Source organism: Eschrichtius robustus, chromosome 12, assembly GCF_028021215.1.
Source record: "Eschrichtius robustus isolate mEscRob2 chromosome 12, mEscRob2.pri, whole genome shotgun sequence".
Classification (NCBI taxonomy): Eukaryota; Metazoa; Chordata; class Mammalia; order Artiodactyla; family Eschrichtiidae; genus Eschrichtius; species Eschrichtius robustus.
The window spans coordinates 69891944-69910485 of NC_090835.1; the positions used below are offsets into that span (position 1 = coordinate 69891944).

An 18542-nucleotide genomic window follows, 5' to 3' on the forward strand; every position below is an offset into this window, starting at 1 on the left:
TAACTTTTTTTTTTTTTTTTTGCCACACTGCACGACATTTGGGATCTCAGTTCCCCGACCAGGGATCAAACCCGCACCCCCTTCATCGGAAGCACAAAGTCTTAACCATTGGACCACCAGGGAAGTCCCAGCCTGGCCTAACTTAACCTATTTCCCCCTGTATCAGTGCAGTGAAGATAACATATAAAGTACAAATGCTACACAGTTTTTCTTGTTCTTGCTCATCTCTTCCCCCGCCCCGTGTCTACCTACTTCTGGAATTTCTTCCACCTGACATTTCCTTCAGCATACAGAATACAGAAAAGGGAGAAGAGGTAGGAAGGGTCCAAATGTAACTAGAGTTATGTATTTTATTTGAGCCTCATCTCTTTAGAGAAAGGGGAACACAGATGAGAGGAATAAGTTAGAGATGGTCTGAAAAAAAAAAAAGCACAGAGGTGAGGGGTGTGAAGAAGGAAATCCTTCAGTGGAACATCTGCTGAAGGTGAAACGAAGTGAACCTGGATAAGGAATTCAGAGATAATTCTTGGTGTTTAGTATTGTGATCTGGGAGTGAGATCCCAGCACTGAGGAAGGAAGAAGGCCAACAGGTGGAGGAGTCCCAAAGCAAGTACTGCTAGTTTGTAACTAGCCTACGTCTCCAGACCAAGTGGCCCCATTTGGGTGGGGAGGATTTGCTGAGGGAATCTGACCCCTTATTCCTAGCTCATCTCCAAGGTATCCTCACTGGCACTGCTCTGGGATGTAAATGAATTCATAAGCTGATGCCTCCTCTCTACTGACTGTGTCCTAGGCTGAGTCTGAGGTGGGGACTGGGGAGTTATAGACTGATATGGAGGCTAGTACTGCTGCTGAGACCTTGGCCTGGATGTGGGCTCAGGCTTGGTCTCTGTCTCTGGATCCAGCTCAGATTCAGGCTCCAGTTCTGACTCAGGCTCCATCTCGCGATCCAGGTCTAGGTCCGGATCTAGCCCAGTCTCTTGTTCTGACTCCTGCGTGGGATACAGATCAAAGTCTAGCTCTGATTCCTCCTCTGTTACTGGGTCCTGGAGTATGGTGAAGGCTGGACTTTTACTTCTGGGGGCTTCTGTAAGACGGCTGCTCATTTTATGTTTTGATTCTTCTTTCTGAAATACACACAATTAGATGGGTTAAAACTTCCCAATTAGATTTAATTTTTGAACAGTCAAGGAATTTCAGAATACAGTAGGACTTAAGGTACCAGAAAGCATGGGTTCCTGGCAAAGTAGAAAATATTTCTGGCCTAAATTTGCTTTTCATCTTCTTTGCACCCTCTGGTTCCTCAGTTACTTACCATGCTTCAGGCTCAATCAATCCATAACTTCCAATTTCTCTAGTTTTTCTAGCCAGCCTGGATTTCATGGTCAACCATTTAAATAGCAATGGTCTTGTCAGCATTCCTGGACATCTTGTCTTCTTGATTTTACTTGTCTTTCCAAGCCCCTAATGTGATCCTTGGCAGGACCTTCATGACCTGGCCTCCTGCTAGCTACTTTAGCTTTATCTCTGTCTATAGTCCCCACCTTTTTCTCTAGCCATAGAGTTAGACTGGCAGATCTTTACGTCTGCTAGGTCATCAGTTTTATTATCCATCCCAAGGGTGGTGGTGGTGGGGGATTCTAAAGGGATAGCTAAGGGAGATATTTAAAATATTTATTAATTGGTATGGCACTGGCACTAACCAAGCCTGCTGTAAAAAGATCCTTGAGGCCTCTGCTGGGTTGGGTAACCCCTCTTCAGTTGGGAAAGGATCCTGAATGACACCCAGATGCTATGGCAGTGTGGGAACCTGGGACTCAGGTTTACTGCTATTTACCAACTGGTAAGGGAGCCTTTCAACATTTCAAATTCTGGGACAGCCACACTCAGAAACCTTTCCTGGACGTTGCTCATCTCTATCTGATTAGGTGTCTCCTCCTACCTCACCGCCACACCACTCCCCACTCCGATGCTTCACATCATCCAACCTTGTCTGTTTCTGAGTAGGCTTCTTGTATCACTGTCTCCGATTCGTCCACACTTAACTCGGAGGATTCTGGCAACTTCCTTGACAAAGCAAACAGCACAGCATCGTGGAGGGTGAGGAACAGCTGGGCCTTGGTGATGCCAGCATCAAAGAAATCATTCTTCTCAAGTGCCCTGACCACAGAAGCTACAAACCAAACCGTGAACATACACAGGGTCAGACACCTGGGGAGGAGAGGATCCAGGGTACAAAACACAGCCCTGTTCATAAGATGAAGGATACTCACAGTGACACCCTGCAATAAGCACCAAGATGTTGGCGTTTTGGAAAGCATTGAACATCTGGGGGGAGAGAGTAAGCCAGTTTTAGAGATCTTCACACTCAGTAGAGGAAAGGGCCTTTTAATTAACTGAGTTTTAAAACCTCTTTGGTCATTCACTTGTCTGGGGTATATGTACCTTTGCATACCCACCCCATTCAGCTCTGTAAACATTTGATGAGTGAACTGCTTTATGCCAGGAAATGCCTAAAGTGCCAGAATACAAAAGAGAATCAGATGGTCTTGTGTGGGGTGGGGAGTGAGAGGGAGGGTTGCCCATGGTCTTAAGTGGGGAAACAGTTCACATAAAGAGATAAACATTTACATGAGGACAGTGCTAGGATAGACACAGGCACAGGTGTGATGGGGACACACTGGACGGGCCTCATGAACAATCATATCTTGGTATTATTGCTTAGCGTTTGCACGTGACCCCCTTCTCTCTGGAGTCCACTAAGCAGAGGTGGCAAAATGTGGCCCAGAGATGGTCAAGTGATATAGTTGGGAATGGTATTCAGGAACCCTGAGGATCATATTCAGAGATGCTCTGCAAAGTTGTATTTGAATTTAGTAAAACATCAGACACTGACCTCAAGTATATACTTCAGCCTATATATATATGTGTGTGTGTGTGTGTATATATATATATATATATATATATACACATATATATATATATATATGTGTGTATATATATATATATATATACATGCTCTGGAGCTATAAATCTTAATGTTCAATTCAAAAGAAGTCACCATTCACCTTAATACTCTAAGACCCAACAGGTTCCAACCCTGGGCACTGAGTTGGAGTGTCAAAAGAAACAAAACAGACAGACTCTACTTCTTTCACTACCAAGGGGAAACAAAGTCATTCTTGCTCATACAGTAAATCATAATGTTATTTGGTAAAGAGCCACTATAGACATACTCTAAATGACAAGCAATGGGAGATTGAAATCCTGTGAATTAAGAAGAAGCTTAAAAAAAAAAAAAAAAAGAAGCTTAAATGGAGTGGTTGTCTCTAATAAGAACAGCTACTGGGATTTTTCTTAGTGGGTTCAAGTTTTCAATTATAAAGTAAACAAAACATAATGACTTCCTCCAACAAGGCGGGATAGAACAAAGCAAACAGCACAGCGTCGTGGAGGGTGAGGAACAGCTGGGCCTCGGTGATGCCAGTGTCAAAGAAATCATTCTTCTCAAATGCTCTGACCACAGAAGCTACAAACCAAACCTGAACACACACAGAGCCAGACACCTGGGGGGAAACCCGCATTTTTAAAGTGTGAGGGTGTACCGTGAATCTCTGAAGGCTGCAAAGTTAAGGTGCCAGACATTGCCTCAATGATGGGGCTGGAGCAGAAAGTCATCAGCGTAGGCCAGGTTGATGGAAGGGTCATGCCAAGGACCAGAACATATGGTGCCTCCGAAAAATGGAACACGAGAGGAGAGAGGAAAGGATGGCCCAATTATACTACAGAACAGGGGGAAGAGTGATATAAAGTCAGAGGCTTTAAGTTCCAGTGCTGGACAGGCCCCTTTCTAGCTGCGAGCCCAGGACTCTTAGGGGGAAATATGGCTTGTCTCTCAGGGCTGTTGTGAGAACTAAATGAGATAGTGTATATAAATGTGCTCAACTCAGTCTGGCATGTAAGAGGCATTCGGTAGTGTAGTCAATGAAATCTAAAGCTACAGCTACAGTGTAAGACTGGGAGAAGAGAACACAGCCCAGCAGTACAACCTAAGATGGAAAAGTCCCAAAGATAAGACATTATCAAGTATATCTGAGCCTGCAAATGGAGTGGGGGTGGGGTGTTGGTGGGGAGAGGGTCTCATGGATGGGAAAGCCCTTCATGTAAATCTCTTCTAAGCCTCTCATTTTATAGATGAGGAAACCAAGACCCAGTGCAATTTATTAAGTTACCTCGGGTCTGATGGACAGTGAGTGGTAGTAAAGCCAGGACAGAGCACACATCCACAGACCACCAATCAGAGTTCTTTCTGCTATGACAAGCTTCCTATTGCCTTAGACCAAAGAGGAGCTGGACTCACTTAAGACAGAACCATATTCACTTAGGAATAAGACGTGGATAAAATATTTATAAATATTTTGTTAAAATGGAATCTGAGGATACAAGAAGGAAAGTCAGCCAAAGGAGCATATCTCAAAAAAAGGTGGTGGGGGGGGGACGGACAGTGGTTAAGAATCGCCTGCCAATGCAGGGGACACGGGTTCAAGCCCTGGTCCGAGAAGATCCCACATGCCACCGAGCAACTAAGGCCGTGTGCCACAGCTACTGAGCCTGCGCTCTAGAGCCCGTGTGCCACAACTACTGAAGCCTGCACGCCTAGAGCCCGTGCTCCGCAACAAGAGAAGCCACCGCAATGAGAAGCCCACGCACCACAACGAAGCGTAGCCCCTGCTCGCCGCAACTAGAGAAGCCCGCGCGCAGCAACAAAGACCCAATGCAGCCAAAAATAAATAAATTAAATAAATTAAAAAAAAAAAAAGGTGTGTGCAGTTAGAGCCAGGAAGCGAGTGGGTTCAGGATGTGTAAACCTGAGCCATCGCCAACAGGAGCAAGAGTGAGATAGAGGACTAAAAACTGAGATAAGCTGGCTTGAAAAAAAAAGACACTGTACTTATGAGACATTAAACAATAAAGCCAATATGGTTAGTTGTGCACCTAAACTGTCCATATTGTACAAGAAGGAGAGAAATGAAATCTGTCTGAGAAACCAGAAAGTGGGAGAGAAGCCAGGACTCAGGGAACATAGCTTTGAAGGAAAAATCTTTCCTGCCCTTTTCACCCAAAGATGCAGGCAATGAAGAAGGAACTGGGGAAGATCCTTACAGGTACCGGACCGGGCGGCCCCACGCTTGGGGTGTCATTTCATCACAACTTCTTCAAACCTGGGTGCCTTTTAGAGCAGCTGAACAGTGGAGGATTCCTTGTGAACTTTCTTCTGTAGCATTTGAACCTATTCCTTGACATCTTTTGTAGCCAACTCCCAGGATACGCTGGGAGTTGCTGGGTGTGGCACAGATTGCTGTTTCAATGGTGTTAAGAGTTTCCTATTTTTCAGTCCTTGAGAAATAATATGCCATGGTTAGGGAACCAACCCTAGTTTAGTAAATCAGAGTTGCTTCATTTTCTTTTTATTCTGGTTGACCTTAAACTGTCTTTGGTGCTCAAGGTCCTAGTGGCCTAGGAGTCACAGAGCAGCTGATCAGTGACTAACAGGATTCAATCAGGATCAGGGCTGGGATGGTGGTGGTAGGAGGGGATCAGGGTTCTTGTGAAAGCCTCCTTAGTACTTACCTGTCTTAGTACGACCAAAGCCTGTGCATCCACAAGACGTACCATGGAGAAGTCCAGGATGATGGTGTGGATGCTGGATAGAAGAGATGAAGTCGAGTAAGGCAGGGGTGTTCTACCCCCGACCTGAGTTTCAGAAGCATCAGGGAGTGTGATCGACATGCTCCTAGAGGGGTCATCAGAAAGCCAAACTTTCTCCACCTCCTTATAGTTTGGATTTCTCTGGGATGTGGAAGATGTTATGTACGGCACTTGGTCATCGGACATAGTCTGGCTTGTGTCCATGCTCTTGAAACGTGAGCAGCGGACCAGGTTAATGGAGGACGAGTCGAGGCCCCGTTTACTTTCAAATCGCTCTGTGTAAACAACCTGGGATGACAGAATTAGGGGAGGACTATGACAAGACTCAAACAAGGCAGGAAGCATTTGCAACTATGCTGTTTCTATCTACTAACTCACTTCCCTCTCTCTTGGAAAACTCTGCAGACTATGCATTATACCTTTTTTCCTTAGATATCTCACTGTCACTTCCAGCTTGTGACTAAAACCACGTTCATCTTTCCTGAGCCACCCCCCAACTTCCCCACAAGCATCAATGACATTATCATTGTCCTAGTGAGCCAGACTTTAAATCATCTTTGATTTATTCCTTTCCCTCATCCCTGGATTCTAATTAGTCTCCCGCACCTACTAGAACTTTGAAGTATTTCTTCCATCAGTCCCTTTTCTCAACACCTCCTTCTTTTATCAATGAAACTGTCTTCTGTCAGACTTCCTTAAGGAGACAAAAGTTACTTGAGTGTGGCTGTCTTTACCTTTCACTCCTTTCATGCTCCTAATAGGCCTATGTTGCTTAAGGACAGTACCAAGCACCGGGAATACAACGGCATGAAAGACGTGAATGCTGACTCTGCAGTCACAGGGACCAGATTCTACCTGGGGAGAGGGCACGTGTCCATTTAAAGGATGAATAACAACCTAAATGGACAAAAACTGTAAGGTACGTGGGAAAATGAAGAGTTCATTTGCTAGAGTGGTAGACTTTGGGGTGATATTTCTTTAAGAAAAATCTGTTCTAATGATGTTGCTTGTGAAATAAACTTTAAAAATAGAAAAAAAAATGTAAAGATTAAAACTATACAAGGTAGTATATATTGTATTGCTAAAAAAAAAGTGGTGTGGACAAATGATAATATTACAGTTCAACGGAGAGAGGTGCTCCCCAAGCCTTGACAGTCACTGAGGCCAGGCCTTTGGGGGACAGCTGAGCACTGCCTCAGTGTTGGGGAGATACAAGGTCCTTCAGGCAGAAGAAACCTCTGAGAGCCTCCCCTTTCTCTCCGTCTACTCTATACTCTGTCAAGAGCTTTCACTATCCACTCCCGCCGGGTCTGCCTGAACTTACTGCCCAGGCCAAGCCTCTTACTCTGAGGATCCCATGCTTATTTCTACCTCAGTGTCTCTGTCCAAGCCTATTCATGGACTGGGAGTCCTTCTTTTTCCTACCTGACATAAATCCAAATTTCTCTCTCCTGCCCAGCTTAAGTCCATTACTACCGTGAAGTTTCCCTGCCTTTTTGAGTTCATGCCGATCTCTCTTTAACTGAAGTCTTAGAGTTGTTAGAATATAAACACACGATTTAGAACACAACAAAATACTGCATGGTATGGTTTACCATCTTATTTCATCAGTTTTAAGATGCACCATTACTTTTTGTACTGTCAAGAAACAAACAAGGGCTTCCCTGGTGGCGCAGTGTTTGGGAGTCCGCCTGCCAATGCAGGGGACATGGGTTCGGGCCCTGGTCCGGGAGGATCCCACATGCCGCGCAGCAGCTGGGCCTGTGCACCGCAACTACTGAGCCTGCTCTCTGGAGCCCGCGAGCCACAACTACTGAAGCCCGCGGGCCTGGGACCTGTGCTCCTCAACGGGAGAGGCCACCGCGGTGAGAGGCCCGCGCACCGCAATGAAGAGGAGGCCCCGCTCACCACAACTGGAGAGAGCCCACACAGCGGCGAAGACCCAACGCAGCCAAAAATCAATAAATGAAATGAATTAATTAATTTAAAAAAAGAAACAAACGAAACACTGCAAATTAAACTATAATAATGCCGTCAATTGTACAATGCATCTAAATTTCAGAGATGTGAAAAAAATGTATATTTTTGGATGGATAAATACACATTAATAGAGAGTTGTTTCCCCAGTTTGATTTTTTTTTTTTTTTTTTTTTGGCCGTACCGCACAGCTTGCGAGATCTTAGCTCCCTGACCAGGGATTGAACCCAGGCCCACAGCAGTGAAAGCACCAAGTCTTAACCACTGGACTGCCAGGAAATCCTCCCCAGTTTGAATTAAAATTCCATGAATTGCTTCAAAATAATCCTGTGATTTTCAGGGGCTGTAGGTGGGTAGGGGTATAGATGAAATAAGATTGAATACGAGGTGATAAATCTTAAAGTGGATGGTGAGTACATAGAGGCTCATTATACTTGTCTCTACTCTTGTATATGTTCAAATTTTTCCATGAAAAAATTAAAAAAAAAAAAAGGAACAACCTGGATGAACCTTGAGGACATTATGCTATGTGAAATAAGCCAATTGCAAAAAGACAAATACTGTATGATTCCACTTATATGAGGCATCTGGAAGAGTCAAAGTCATAGAAACAGAAAGTATAATGGTGGTTGCCAGGGGCTGGGAGGAGGAGGAAATGGGGAGTTGTTTAATGGGTCAGAGTTCCAGTTTTGCGAGATGAAAAAGTTCTGGAGGTAGATGGTCATAATGATTGCACAACAATGTGAATATATTTAACACTATTGAACTGTACACTTAAAAATGGTTAAGATGATAGATTTTATGTTATGCGCTTTATACCACAATTAAAGAGAAAAAGAAAAAAGAACTACCTGGAGACAGAGGCCCCTAAAAATTTGTTTTCCTTTTTCATAGTATCATAGTTCTGGGCACACAGTATGAGATCAATAAATACTAGATCATATTCTACTCTAAAATGTATTTTCTGATGTCCTGTAAATACTCTCTACAATACTCAGTGCAGTGTGGATACAAAATAAAAATTAGAGATAGTGTTAATTCTAGTAGTAGAGCAGTCCACTTGGCAGGGAAGTCAGTATTTTCCAGGAGCTCAGTAGAACCTATGCTCCATTCGGGTGTATGGCAATGAGAGTGGGTGCTTGGTATTGTAGGTGAGGAGGGGGATGGGAGGTGTTCGTGTGTGTGTGTGTGTGTGTGTGTGTGTGTGTGTGTGTGTGTGTGTGTGTGTGTGTAGACAGAGCTGCTCCTCTAGGGTGTTTGTGTGAATGAAAGGCCTCAAAGCTGGAAATGAACAGCCCTGCCCTGGGGAAAGGGAATATTTAGACCAAATCTGAGTTGGAAATTAATGAGCGCTGTAACTCATCTGCTAAAATAATCTTCAGATGCTGTAAAATCCCCATGTCTGCTAACCTGCCCTCCATCCCACATCATCATTTCCCTGGTCACAGGCAGACATCAGGAGACTCTGACAGATCCCTGGGAACCCCAGCCACCTTGACCCTGCCTGCCCTTGACCCTGCTGCAATTAGAAAACAATCTTTAAGTCACTTGTTTTCAGAAATCTATAGCCAGGGAGCTAGGATAAAAGTCAAGGAAACAGGGACAACCAGGGAACTACTGACAATGTCAACAGGCAGACCGTACTCTGTGCTCAGATAAGTTGCTGGCCATTGAGAAGGGAGTCAGGAGTCAGGACATCTCCCCCTGCCTCCTACTTTCAGGGCAAGATCTGAACCTGAAAGGGAACCCGTGTCTCCATTTCTGAGTAGAAATCTTTGATTTCCAATTACTTATGGTTCGTCTAAGAGTTAAAATCCCTGAGGGGGTTTAGATTTTCTTTTCTTTTCTTTCTTTTTTTAAAAAACTACTAGTGCACTTCTTTTTTCTAAAATGTGGAGAAAAATGCAGAAAAGAAGACGTGTTTCTAACCCTGGGCGGTGGCTCCGGTTCATCACTGTTGCAGAAACACCAACAAATCTTTCCTCGCTGGGGGCCATCTTCATTTTGATTAAACAGGCTGTAAATTTCTTCTTCTGTAAGAGGCACCTTTACCATTTCAACCTGAAAGACATATGAGGGGGTCACATACAGATGGTGAATGGGGGAGGGGAGAATACTCGGGGAAGGGGAGGGGAGCAGGTGGAGAGAGGCTGGGGAGGAGAGCCTTCACCCCCTCTAACAGCTTGCGCTTTAGGTAGTGAACATTGACAAATGTAATGGAGTTGCAGCACTGGAAGATCTTCACCCCTGGAATGTTTGTAACCTGCAAGACAAATAAATGTAAACTTGAGGGAGATTTTTCAGCTCTTTCATGGAGTAAGAAAAAGAAATCCTTAGAACCTCCTGGAGAATCTGTATTCTTTATAAGAAGCAAGATCTAGCAAATTCCTTCCTCCCATTTTCATCCCCTGCTTTTCCTGCTTTCTTCTTTTCCCCTCCATTTCCTCACGCCTCTATTTTTCTTGGCCTTCCTCCCCCAAAGGACATTTTAAAATTATCCTTAACTGGCTGCATTGCTTTCCCCACCTTTGTAAATGCATATCTGCAGTGCAGCAGACAGGAGCAAAGGGGTTTTGTAGAAAAACTAAGCAGCAGGCCTGGTCCACCCCATCCTTTGGGCAAAGGAGTGGGACTGATTTGGATTCTTACCTCCCGATAGTCATGGAAGCTTCTATAAATATTGGTGTTAGGGATCTGACCCAGGAGGAGAATCTTAGTTCTGAAAGTAAATGCATTTGCCTTTAGGTCACAGTTGCCTTACCTTGCCATGGCCCACCTCCTATTACCTGAGACAAAGTACCTGTGTGACTGAACCGTGATGATGAAGAAGGTAAAAGCAACTGAAACAAGTAATCCAATGTCCAGTCCCAGTAAAATTGCAGATATGAACGTCACCATCCAAATGAGCTTATGGAAAAGAGGAAGAAGGGAAGAGGAAGACCGTGATAACAAGCAGAACTGAGAAAATCACAAGTTCTCTTTCTCAGCTCACCTTTACCCTTTCTCTGCCAACACCTAGGATTTAGAGAACAAATTCCACAGCCATATGAACTGATGCCATCAAAAATGATTGGGTCCCAGGGCTACCTAGCAATTCTTTTATGCATCCTTGGTCACTTCTCTCTTTAATTCTCTCTTAAAACTTCAGTTTCCTCGTGTGAAAAATAGGAATAATAGTATCTGCTTTATAGAATTTATTGAGATTAGAAATATTATTTGTAAAGCAACCCAGAACACTCACCAAATTAGTGGTTGCTATTTTAAGAGCTATGATAGTTATTGGGAGTCTTTATTATCCTTTTCAAGCCCCTATCCCACCACCTTCTCCATCACTCTCAGCAGGTGATTTGACTTTCATTTTCACAAAGAAGATAGGCTGAGGGGGGAGGAATAAATTGGAAGACTGGGATTGACATATACACACTACTATATACAAAATAGATAATAAGAACCTGCTGTAGCACAGGGAACTCTACTCAATACTCTGTAATGGCCTATCTGGGAGAAGAATCTAAAAAAGAGTGGATATATGTATAACTGATTCACTTTGCTGTATACCTGAAACTAACACAACATTATAAATCAACAATACTCTAATAAAAATTTAAAAAAGAAGAAGATAGGCTGAAACTCCCTTAAGTATTTACTTCCCCCTCCACCTGCCACTTGTTAGTTAGTATCTGCACTCAACCTCCCCCCGTTCTCTCCAGGTCTGTTGGAAGTGCTATCCCTCCTCCTAAGACTAGAAGCTCTACCTGTGCACTGGACCACATTCCCCTCTTAACTTCTCAGGGACCTGCATCCAAAAATGATCCTTTTTCCTATCTCTTTGCCTCTTCTGGGTGCTTCTCCTCTCATCGTATCACATCCCCCATCTTTTATTTCTTGCTGTCTCCCCTTTATGTCCTCTAGTTTTGTGCTCTAGAGAGAAGGAGAATGCTCCAACAGTTACTCTTCCTGGAAAGAAACCTTCCCTTGTTAGAATTTGTGTCTCCCATCCTGGAATGTATTTCTATTAACCGGATTAAAAGTCATTCAAATATGCAATGTATGATAAACCCTTTTTACTAGATCTGTATGTAACTGCAGCTACTTAATTAATTGCATTTTATTTAACTTTGCATAGTTGGAATGGGTATTTCCATGCACCAATAACCTTGACTCCCTTTTTGAAGCAAAAGTAGAGTACTAGGCATCAGAGAGTACTAGGCATCAGACAGTGGCTTCAGGTTGATCTCTTTTGTTAGTTCTCTTCCCCTCTCTGCAGGCTTCCTCTCTGTCCTCCCCCACCACCTCAGGACACCTACACTCACACAGTCATATTGGTTCTGCCTCCACAGATTGGGTAAGTTGTAAATGGTTTCAAGGTAGGGTAGGACATTGCTCAGAATAATACCAGCCAGCACAGCCTGTGGGGAAAAGATAAACACTGCTTCATTTTCCTTTCAGGGGTAAAACTCCCAAATTTCCACAAAGGTACCTTGCCACTCAGAGATATTATGCACTGATATTCCATAAAAATACCAGGTCCATGCTTTGACTCATTGTCTAATCAAATAAGTATTCTCCACGTTTTTCTCTGCTTGCCTCCATAATTTGTCAAATGCACAAAACAAGGCAAGGCCAGGTCACTCATTTGGCCGGTACAGCTACCACAAGCCCCTTTTAGATTCAGGTCACTGATTACTTACCCTGACAGTGAGAGGAAGAGTACCTGCAGGTTATGATCATCTAGCCCCTTCTGCTTCCATGTTGTCACTTTGGTGTCTGAGGCAAGCCCTCAGGGAGGCTGGCACCTTTGGCCATTTTTCTTATCTTTGCCTACTTGGCCTTGCTTTGTGTAGTTTGCTTGACATAATCTATGTTACCGATGTTGCTTAGAAACCATTCTCAAAAGGGATGACAAACTAAGAGAATTTCCACTCACAGGAATGCTGAAATAGTTGGGCTTTTTTCAAGTCTAATCATGATGTACTACAATTATTTCAACAATAAGATACCAATTTTTTGTCCATCAAATTAAATTAGCAAATTTAAAACATTGAGGACATTCCATAAAAATGGGCGTTGAGTATTGCCCTTTTGGAAAATAACTTGGCAATATATCAAGAAATGCTAATATGCTTTCACACAGAAATTTTGTTTTACTCTTAGAAATCTATCTTAAATATAGAAAAGGGTAGATGTACAAAATTGCTCACTGTTGTGTTATTTATAATAACAAAAATGCAGATAACCTAATTTAAGATGATTAAGTTATAGTATGGAGTATCATGCTACATATTAAATTAAAACAAGAATACCAGATTGTACAGTTAGATCACAATTACGCAAAGTATTATCCATTTATAGAGAATAATATTGGTTAGATACATGCCAAAATGTTAATAGTGGTTTATTTGTGACTATGGCTTCAGAGACTGCCACCTCAGTGTGTAACCAGTCTATCTAAAAAATAGATTTTTATCTATTGTGAATTTTCCAAAGTTTTAAAAGTAAGCATGTCTCCCTTTCTAATGGAAAGAAAGTGTCTTAAATATAAGAAAATGAAGATGGATACTCATAGGGATGTAAAATCATCAGGGCCTCAAAGTAGAACTGAACCTACTTTAAGAAACAATTCTCATCCTTTTCCTAGCCATCCTCTCTTCTATATACTCTGCCTGGGAACTAGAACTGATCCTATCATCAGGAATGGATTGGATCCAAGCTTACTCTTATTTTCTGAGGTTACTCAGTGACCACTTGGTCTTAACAGGTCAGTAGAGGAGGGAAGAACAAAGATGAAGTCAGCAGAAATTACTTGTTTCCCATCTTCATCTTCTTTCTAGTCAAGAATCTCCCCAAATTTCTACAATTTGCAGGGAGATGTGGTAGGAAAGATAAGAAATTCAACTTCATAGGGCTTTTACCAGATTTTTGGCTTGAGGTATGGAGTATGAAGAGGAAACAAATCTTTTCATGACATAATATACAATAAAATTCTTACCTTTCTTAATATTAAGATAAAACATGCTCATGTGTAGAGAAGAATTGAATTTATATATAATTTCCATCATACAAGAGATAACTATTGTTAACGTTTTGGTATAGCCTATGTATTTTTTCACACAAAATTGGAACAATATTGAATATACTATTTGCATTATGGTTTTTTTAAAGATTTTTTTTTTTTGATGAGGACTATTTTTTTAAAATCTTTACTGAATTTGTTACAATATTTGTTCTGTTTTATGTTTTGGTTTTTTGGCCATGAGGCGTGTGGGATCTTAGCTCTCTGACCAGGGATCGAACCCGTACCCTGGGCACTGGAAGACAAAGTCCTAACAACTGGACTGCCAGGGAAGTCCCTGTATTACATTTTAAAAAAATTTATGTTGGTTCCGTTGCTAACTAGCTGAGATCCTAGCCAGGATGTTCCACCAATTACTCTCCTAAGGATTTTGCAACAAGCTATCCACAGTCGTTCAAAGAAGGAAGGAATCATTCGCAGTTTAATACTCATAGAGTCCCAGTGTTATAGAAATTCAGATATTCCACTGATCAGATTGTATTCACATTTTCTCACCCAGAAACATCCTAACTAGATGATGTAAAAATAACATGCCATAACATGGTTGGCCAAAAGCAAGGGCTGTTCTATCCCCAACATATTTATAGTAAGGGAGGGCTTGCCTACTTTTATCACTACCCTTCAGTGAATTCTGACAGATTTTTATTTGAGATTTTTTAAAATTCTGACTCTTCTAGAATGGAAAAATATCATTGTTCAAAGTAAATTAGTGAGTGGCCCTCCGAAAATAGACTCCCAAGAGTTATAGCACCAAAGGTGCTATATGAACTAAATTCTGTAGATGGCTTCTGCTGGCAATCAGAGGACAGCTTGTGTGATAAACAGAAGCTTAACCCCACCCACCATGCATATATTCCATGGCTGGTTTCCAAGGTCCCTGAATCACAAGAGCAGAAGGCAGCAACAGCCTTGAGACGGTCCTGCTCTACTGAAACCTGATATTTACCAGGTGGAATAAACGCATTCAAAAGGATGGGCATAATATTTACAACCACTCCAGCTTAGGGACTGCCACCTCAGTGTGTAACCAAGCTGCTGCACCAGGAACAAAATCTCCTCCCCACTCCCTTAGTACTATCTAAAAATGGCTAAAGGGAACATTAAGGAAATTTAAAAGGAAATTATGATGACTGGGCATTGATCTGTATTGTAACTTAGAACAAATCGATTATAGCTAGTAATTAATGCACCTGGCATCTCTAAATGTAAGGTCATCCGTCTCACACAAAGGGAAGAAATGGCACATAAGTATATAGGGCATCCTAGCTGAACACAGAGTTAAAACTCAATTTTTAGATGCTGCCTTTAGTGTTCTGAACTGACCGAGAGGCAGTGTGGCAGCAGTAGGGGGATTGAGTTCACATGAATGCAGAACAAGGACTTCTGGAAACTATTTAGGAAAACAGATGGCATGAATGCGCAATGAGCTTCCAAGCCTGTGGTGGTATTGGGTGTTCTGGCATCAGAAGTCTATTTTGGTCACGTTTAACTGAATCCTTACTTCCAAAGCTTACTTTATAGCTTAAGCAAAAAAAAAAAAAAAAAAAAAAAAAAAAATTAACGGGAACGAGAAGAATAACAATTGTTTGAGTGCTTATTACTAGCTCAAAACTGTTCTCTCTATATTATACATATTATCTTATTTAACTCCCAATCCTGTGAGGCAGTGGCTGTTATTTTAAAGAAAAGGAGCTAGAAATAGGCTGGGGCAACCACTGGGGATCAGTTGAATGCAGTTCTCCTCAGAGATGCCCCACCAAGATGTAATCTGGAGATCCGTTCTTTCTTGACTTAGTTATTTGATTAGTTCTACTTACATTTGGCAGTTTGTAGAAAAAGCGTCCCACCTTCACCATCAGGAGCAGCATCACACCTGCGCCTACCAGAGATGCAAACTGAGGAGACAGAGCCAGTTGGAGAGAGACCATCAGGAATGTATTGGTCCCTGTCTGCAACTGAGGCCTTCTGCTTGGTGAGAAGCGTGTCATTTTTTTCTTAAAAGGGGTTGAGTGTAACCATCCAGCATAAGTGCATTTTTGGTGAACTGACATTTTCAGGTCCTGTCAAAGTGCTAAACACAGACTAGGTACTCAATAAATACGTGTTGATTGGACGTATGAAGGCTTTCTGAAAAGTCCCAGATTGTCTTGGATATCTGAATCTTTCTTGCCATAGCTTTGTGCTATGAATCTGAAGTCTCCTAAAATCCAGCCTGCACTTCATCCTAAGTTTAACCCTTCTTTGAACAGTTTAGAAAAGCCCTGGTAGACTCATCACTGTCAGCCCTAAAATCCCAACCATTCCACCTCGCTCTTTTGGAGCCTGGATAGCTTCCCATCTAACAGCTTCAGTGGTGCTTCATCTTGAAAACACCATGATAGTCACTTCTGATTTTCCTACTTCAGTTTCCTTCCGCCTCACTGCCATCAAAAAAGGTTAAGAACATGAGTCAGGGCTGTATCTAGGAGCTCTGGATCCTATCCCACCTGGGTTGACTACTCTGGGCTCAGTACTACTTGGTAAGCAGTGATTCAGATTGGCAAATACAGGTAGAAAGCTAAGAAGCATAGTTCCCTTTATAATCTCAAGGCTCTCTGGACATAATCTTGAACTCATTATATCCTCTATTGATAAATTTCCATTGTTTAAGCCCTTACTAAGAAAAAATAATATAAAGCAGTGTAATTTCCCACTGTGATGGGGGTGGAGGGAGAATAAAACTGTAACCACAAATCAAAACAATGGCATATACAAGCAAGAACAAGCAACCTTAAATCTAAACCATTAAATGACCACTCAGCAATGATTCTCTAACTTTTTTTCTCTTTTCTTATTAGGTGTGAAAAAAATAACTTCCTACTGGATTCCCTCTCATTACTCACTGCTATTTGCCATATAAATGTATCGCTGAAAATAATCGCAATGAAATTAACATCCTACTTCCTTCTTTCCCCATCCCAGCTGATGCACAGCTAATGGGACCAACCCAACATGGAAAAGTTGAACCTTGAGAGAAGAGTGTAGGGAGAAGGATTCAGGAAAATCGATCACTGTAACTGAAACTCAGGAAGTTCTCACGGCAAACATTTTATACACTGTGGAACTAAAAAAAGGTAACTGAAACCGTAAGTTCCTCCAGCCAATGTACATATCAGCCTGTTGCTGCACCGAGTTTTAGGGTCTAGCTTCAGGCAGTCTTGCACTATAAGAAGAAACTGATTTGATTAGCACAGGAAAATATATCAGGACTTTTCCTTCCTTCTACTCCTTTCTCCAAAATTCTTCTGATTATTTTTAAGGAAGCGAAGACATACAGACACCAAAATTAGCTGTATAAACCTAGTTTAAAATGAGTACAAACCAGACACTGAATCCCATAAAACTTGCTGCTCAGGGAGACCTGCCAATAATTGTGTGTCCCCCATGGCTGCACACGCAAAGGAGTGGGCTTTGGGATCAGAGGGCCATCCTTGGTGGCACTGTGCCTTAGAAGGATGCTTGATGGCTCTCAGAATCCCAGACTCAGTGCCTGAACAGGGTCTAGAGACAATGAGCATGTACAACTTTACATCTCATGCATGTTTTGCTTTTCTGCTCTGATTTTCCATCACTTTTCCAGGCTTTCTTGAACAAAGACTGACTCTACCTTCTTTCTGGGGATTCAAGGCAATGTGAGGTCCCATAAAACACAGCCACTACTGACACGCAGACCCTCAGACACCAAATGCTCCATAAGCAGCGGACAGTACATTACCATGGACCAGCCAGGGCACTAGGGACCTGGGGTAGAAGCTCTGATATTTGAACATCTTAAGTGACACGCACTATGGTGGGCACTATTGTCATCCAGTTTAATTCTCGCAACTGAAAGGTTATCCTTATCCCCATTTTGCAGATGAGGACTAGAGCCTCAGAAAGTGAAAGTAACTTGCCCAAGGTCACACATCTAGAACTACTGAGTCAGGTTTCAATCTACCTGACCGGTTGACTCCAAAATCCAGGCTCTCTCCACTGTCCTATCTGCTTCCTCTAAAAAGAACACAGCTCATTTCTCTCTTTGATAATTTTTTTCTTTTCTTTTTTAAAATAATAACTCATTTTTAAAAGCAGTTCTGGGACCCTGGGGACAAGGCAAGAAGGCTGGTCCTTGGAAAGCAGAGAACAAGGAAAGGAACCCAATCATAGAGAAGAGGGAAGCATAGTGGTCAGAACTGGATGAGCAGGCCCAGGCCATGGCTGGAAGGGCTGACAGGTTTTGCTGCAACCAGTGAAGACAAGTGGGTTCTAGACAGGGAGAAATTAAAGTGAAATTCAGACACATTTTATACAGTTTGTATTTATGTCAGACATACATACATACACACATACATACATACACACATACATAATACATATATACATAAGTGGCTCTTGGTGACAAGTCATGTCGGAGAGGTTCAGAGCCAACCCCCTAGCCTCTCTTTCCTGCCGTCCTGAGGAGCTTTGAAAAAGTGGGGGTGTTCTCAGGCAGAGTGAATCAAAAGTCCCCAGAGAAAAAGGGTGGAGAGAATAACCCCTGCTATGGGGTGAAGAAGGCTGAATGAGTCCAGATCAGAAACTTACTGGAGGTGGGGTAGCTCCAATGTGGAGGGCCAGGGCCAGGGGCATTCTCTGCTTGAACCAGCAATTTGCCCTGGGCAAGTCAGGGTCTTGGGGAAGGACTTACCAGTATCCCTGGGGACATACTTCCCTTTGAAGGGTCACTGTACCACAAAGAGAGATGTCATTGGTAGGGGAGAACAAA

General features: G+C 42.5%; 1 protein-coding gene across 1 annotated transcript in view; it reads right to left on the bottom strand.

The window, feature by feature from the left end:
* Positions 1-401: 401 nt before the first annotated feature.
* SLC26A8 (solute carrier family 26 member 8) overlaps positions 402-18542 on the bottom strand; it is a 70396-nt gene continuing 52255 nt past the window's right edge. Inside the window, exons 11-20 of the mRNA XM_068558029.1 lie at positions 15577-15654; positions 12000-12095; positions 10487-10593; positions 10336-10405; positions 9857-9949; positions 9616-9747; positions 5632-5997; positions 2274-2328; positions 1989-2173; positions 402-1127 (exon numbers count right to left, since the gene is read on the bottom strand). Coding sequence (XP_068414130.1) covers positions 840-1127; positions 1989-2173; positions 2274-2328; positions 5632-5997; positions 9616-9747; positions 9857-9949; positions 10336-10405; positions 10487-10593; positions 12000-12095; positions 15577-15654 — 1470 coding nt within the window. The 3' untranslated portion in view covers positions 402-839. The remainder of the gene's footprint in view (positions 1128-1988; positions 2174-2273; positions 2329-5631; positions 5998-9615; positions 9748-9856; positions 9950-10335; positions 10406-10486; positions 10594-11999; positions 12096-15576; positions 15655-18542) is intronic.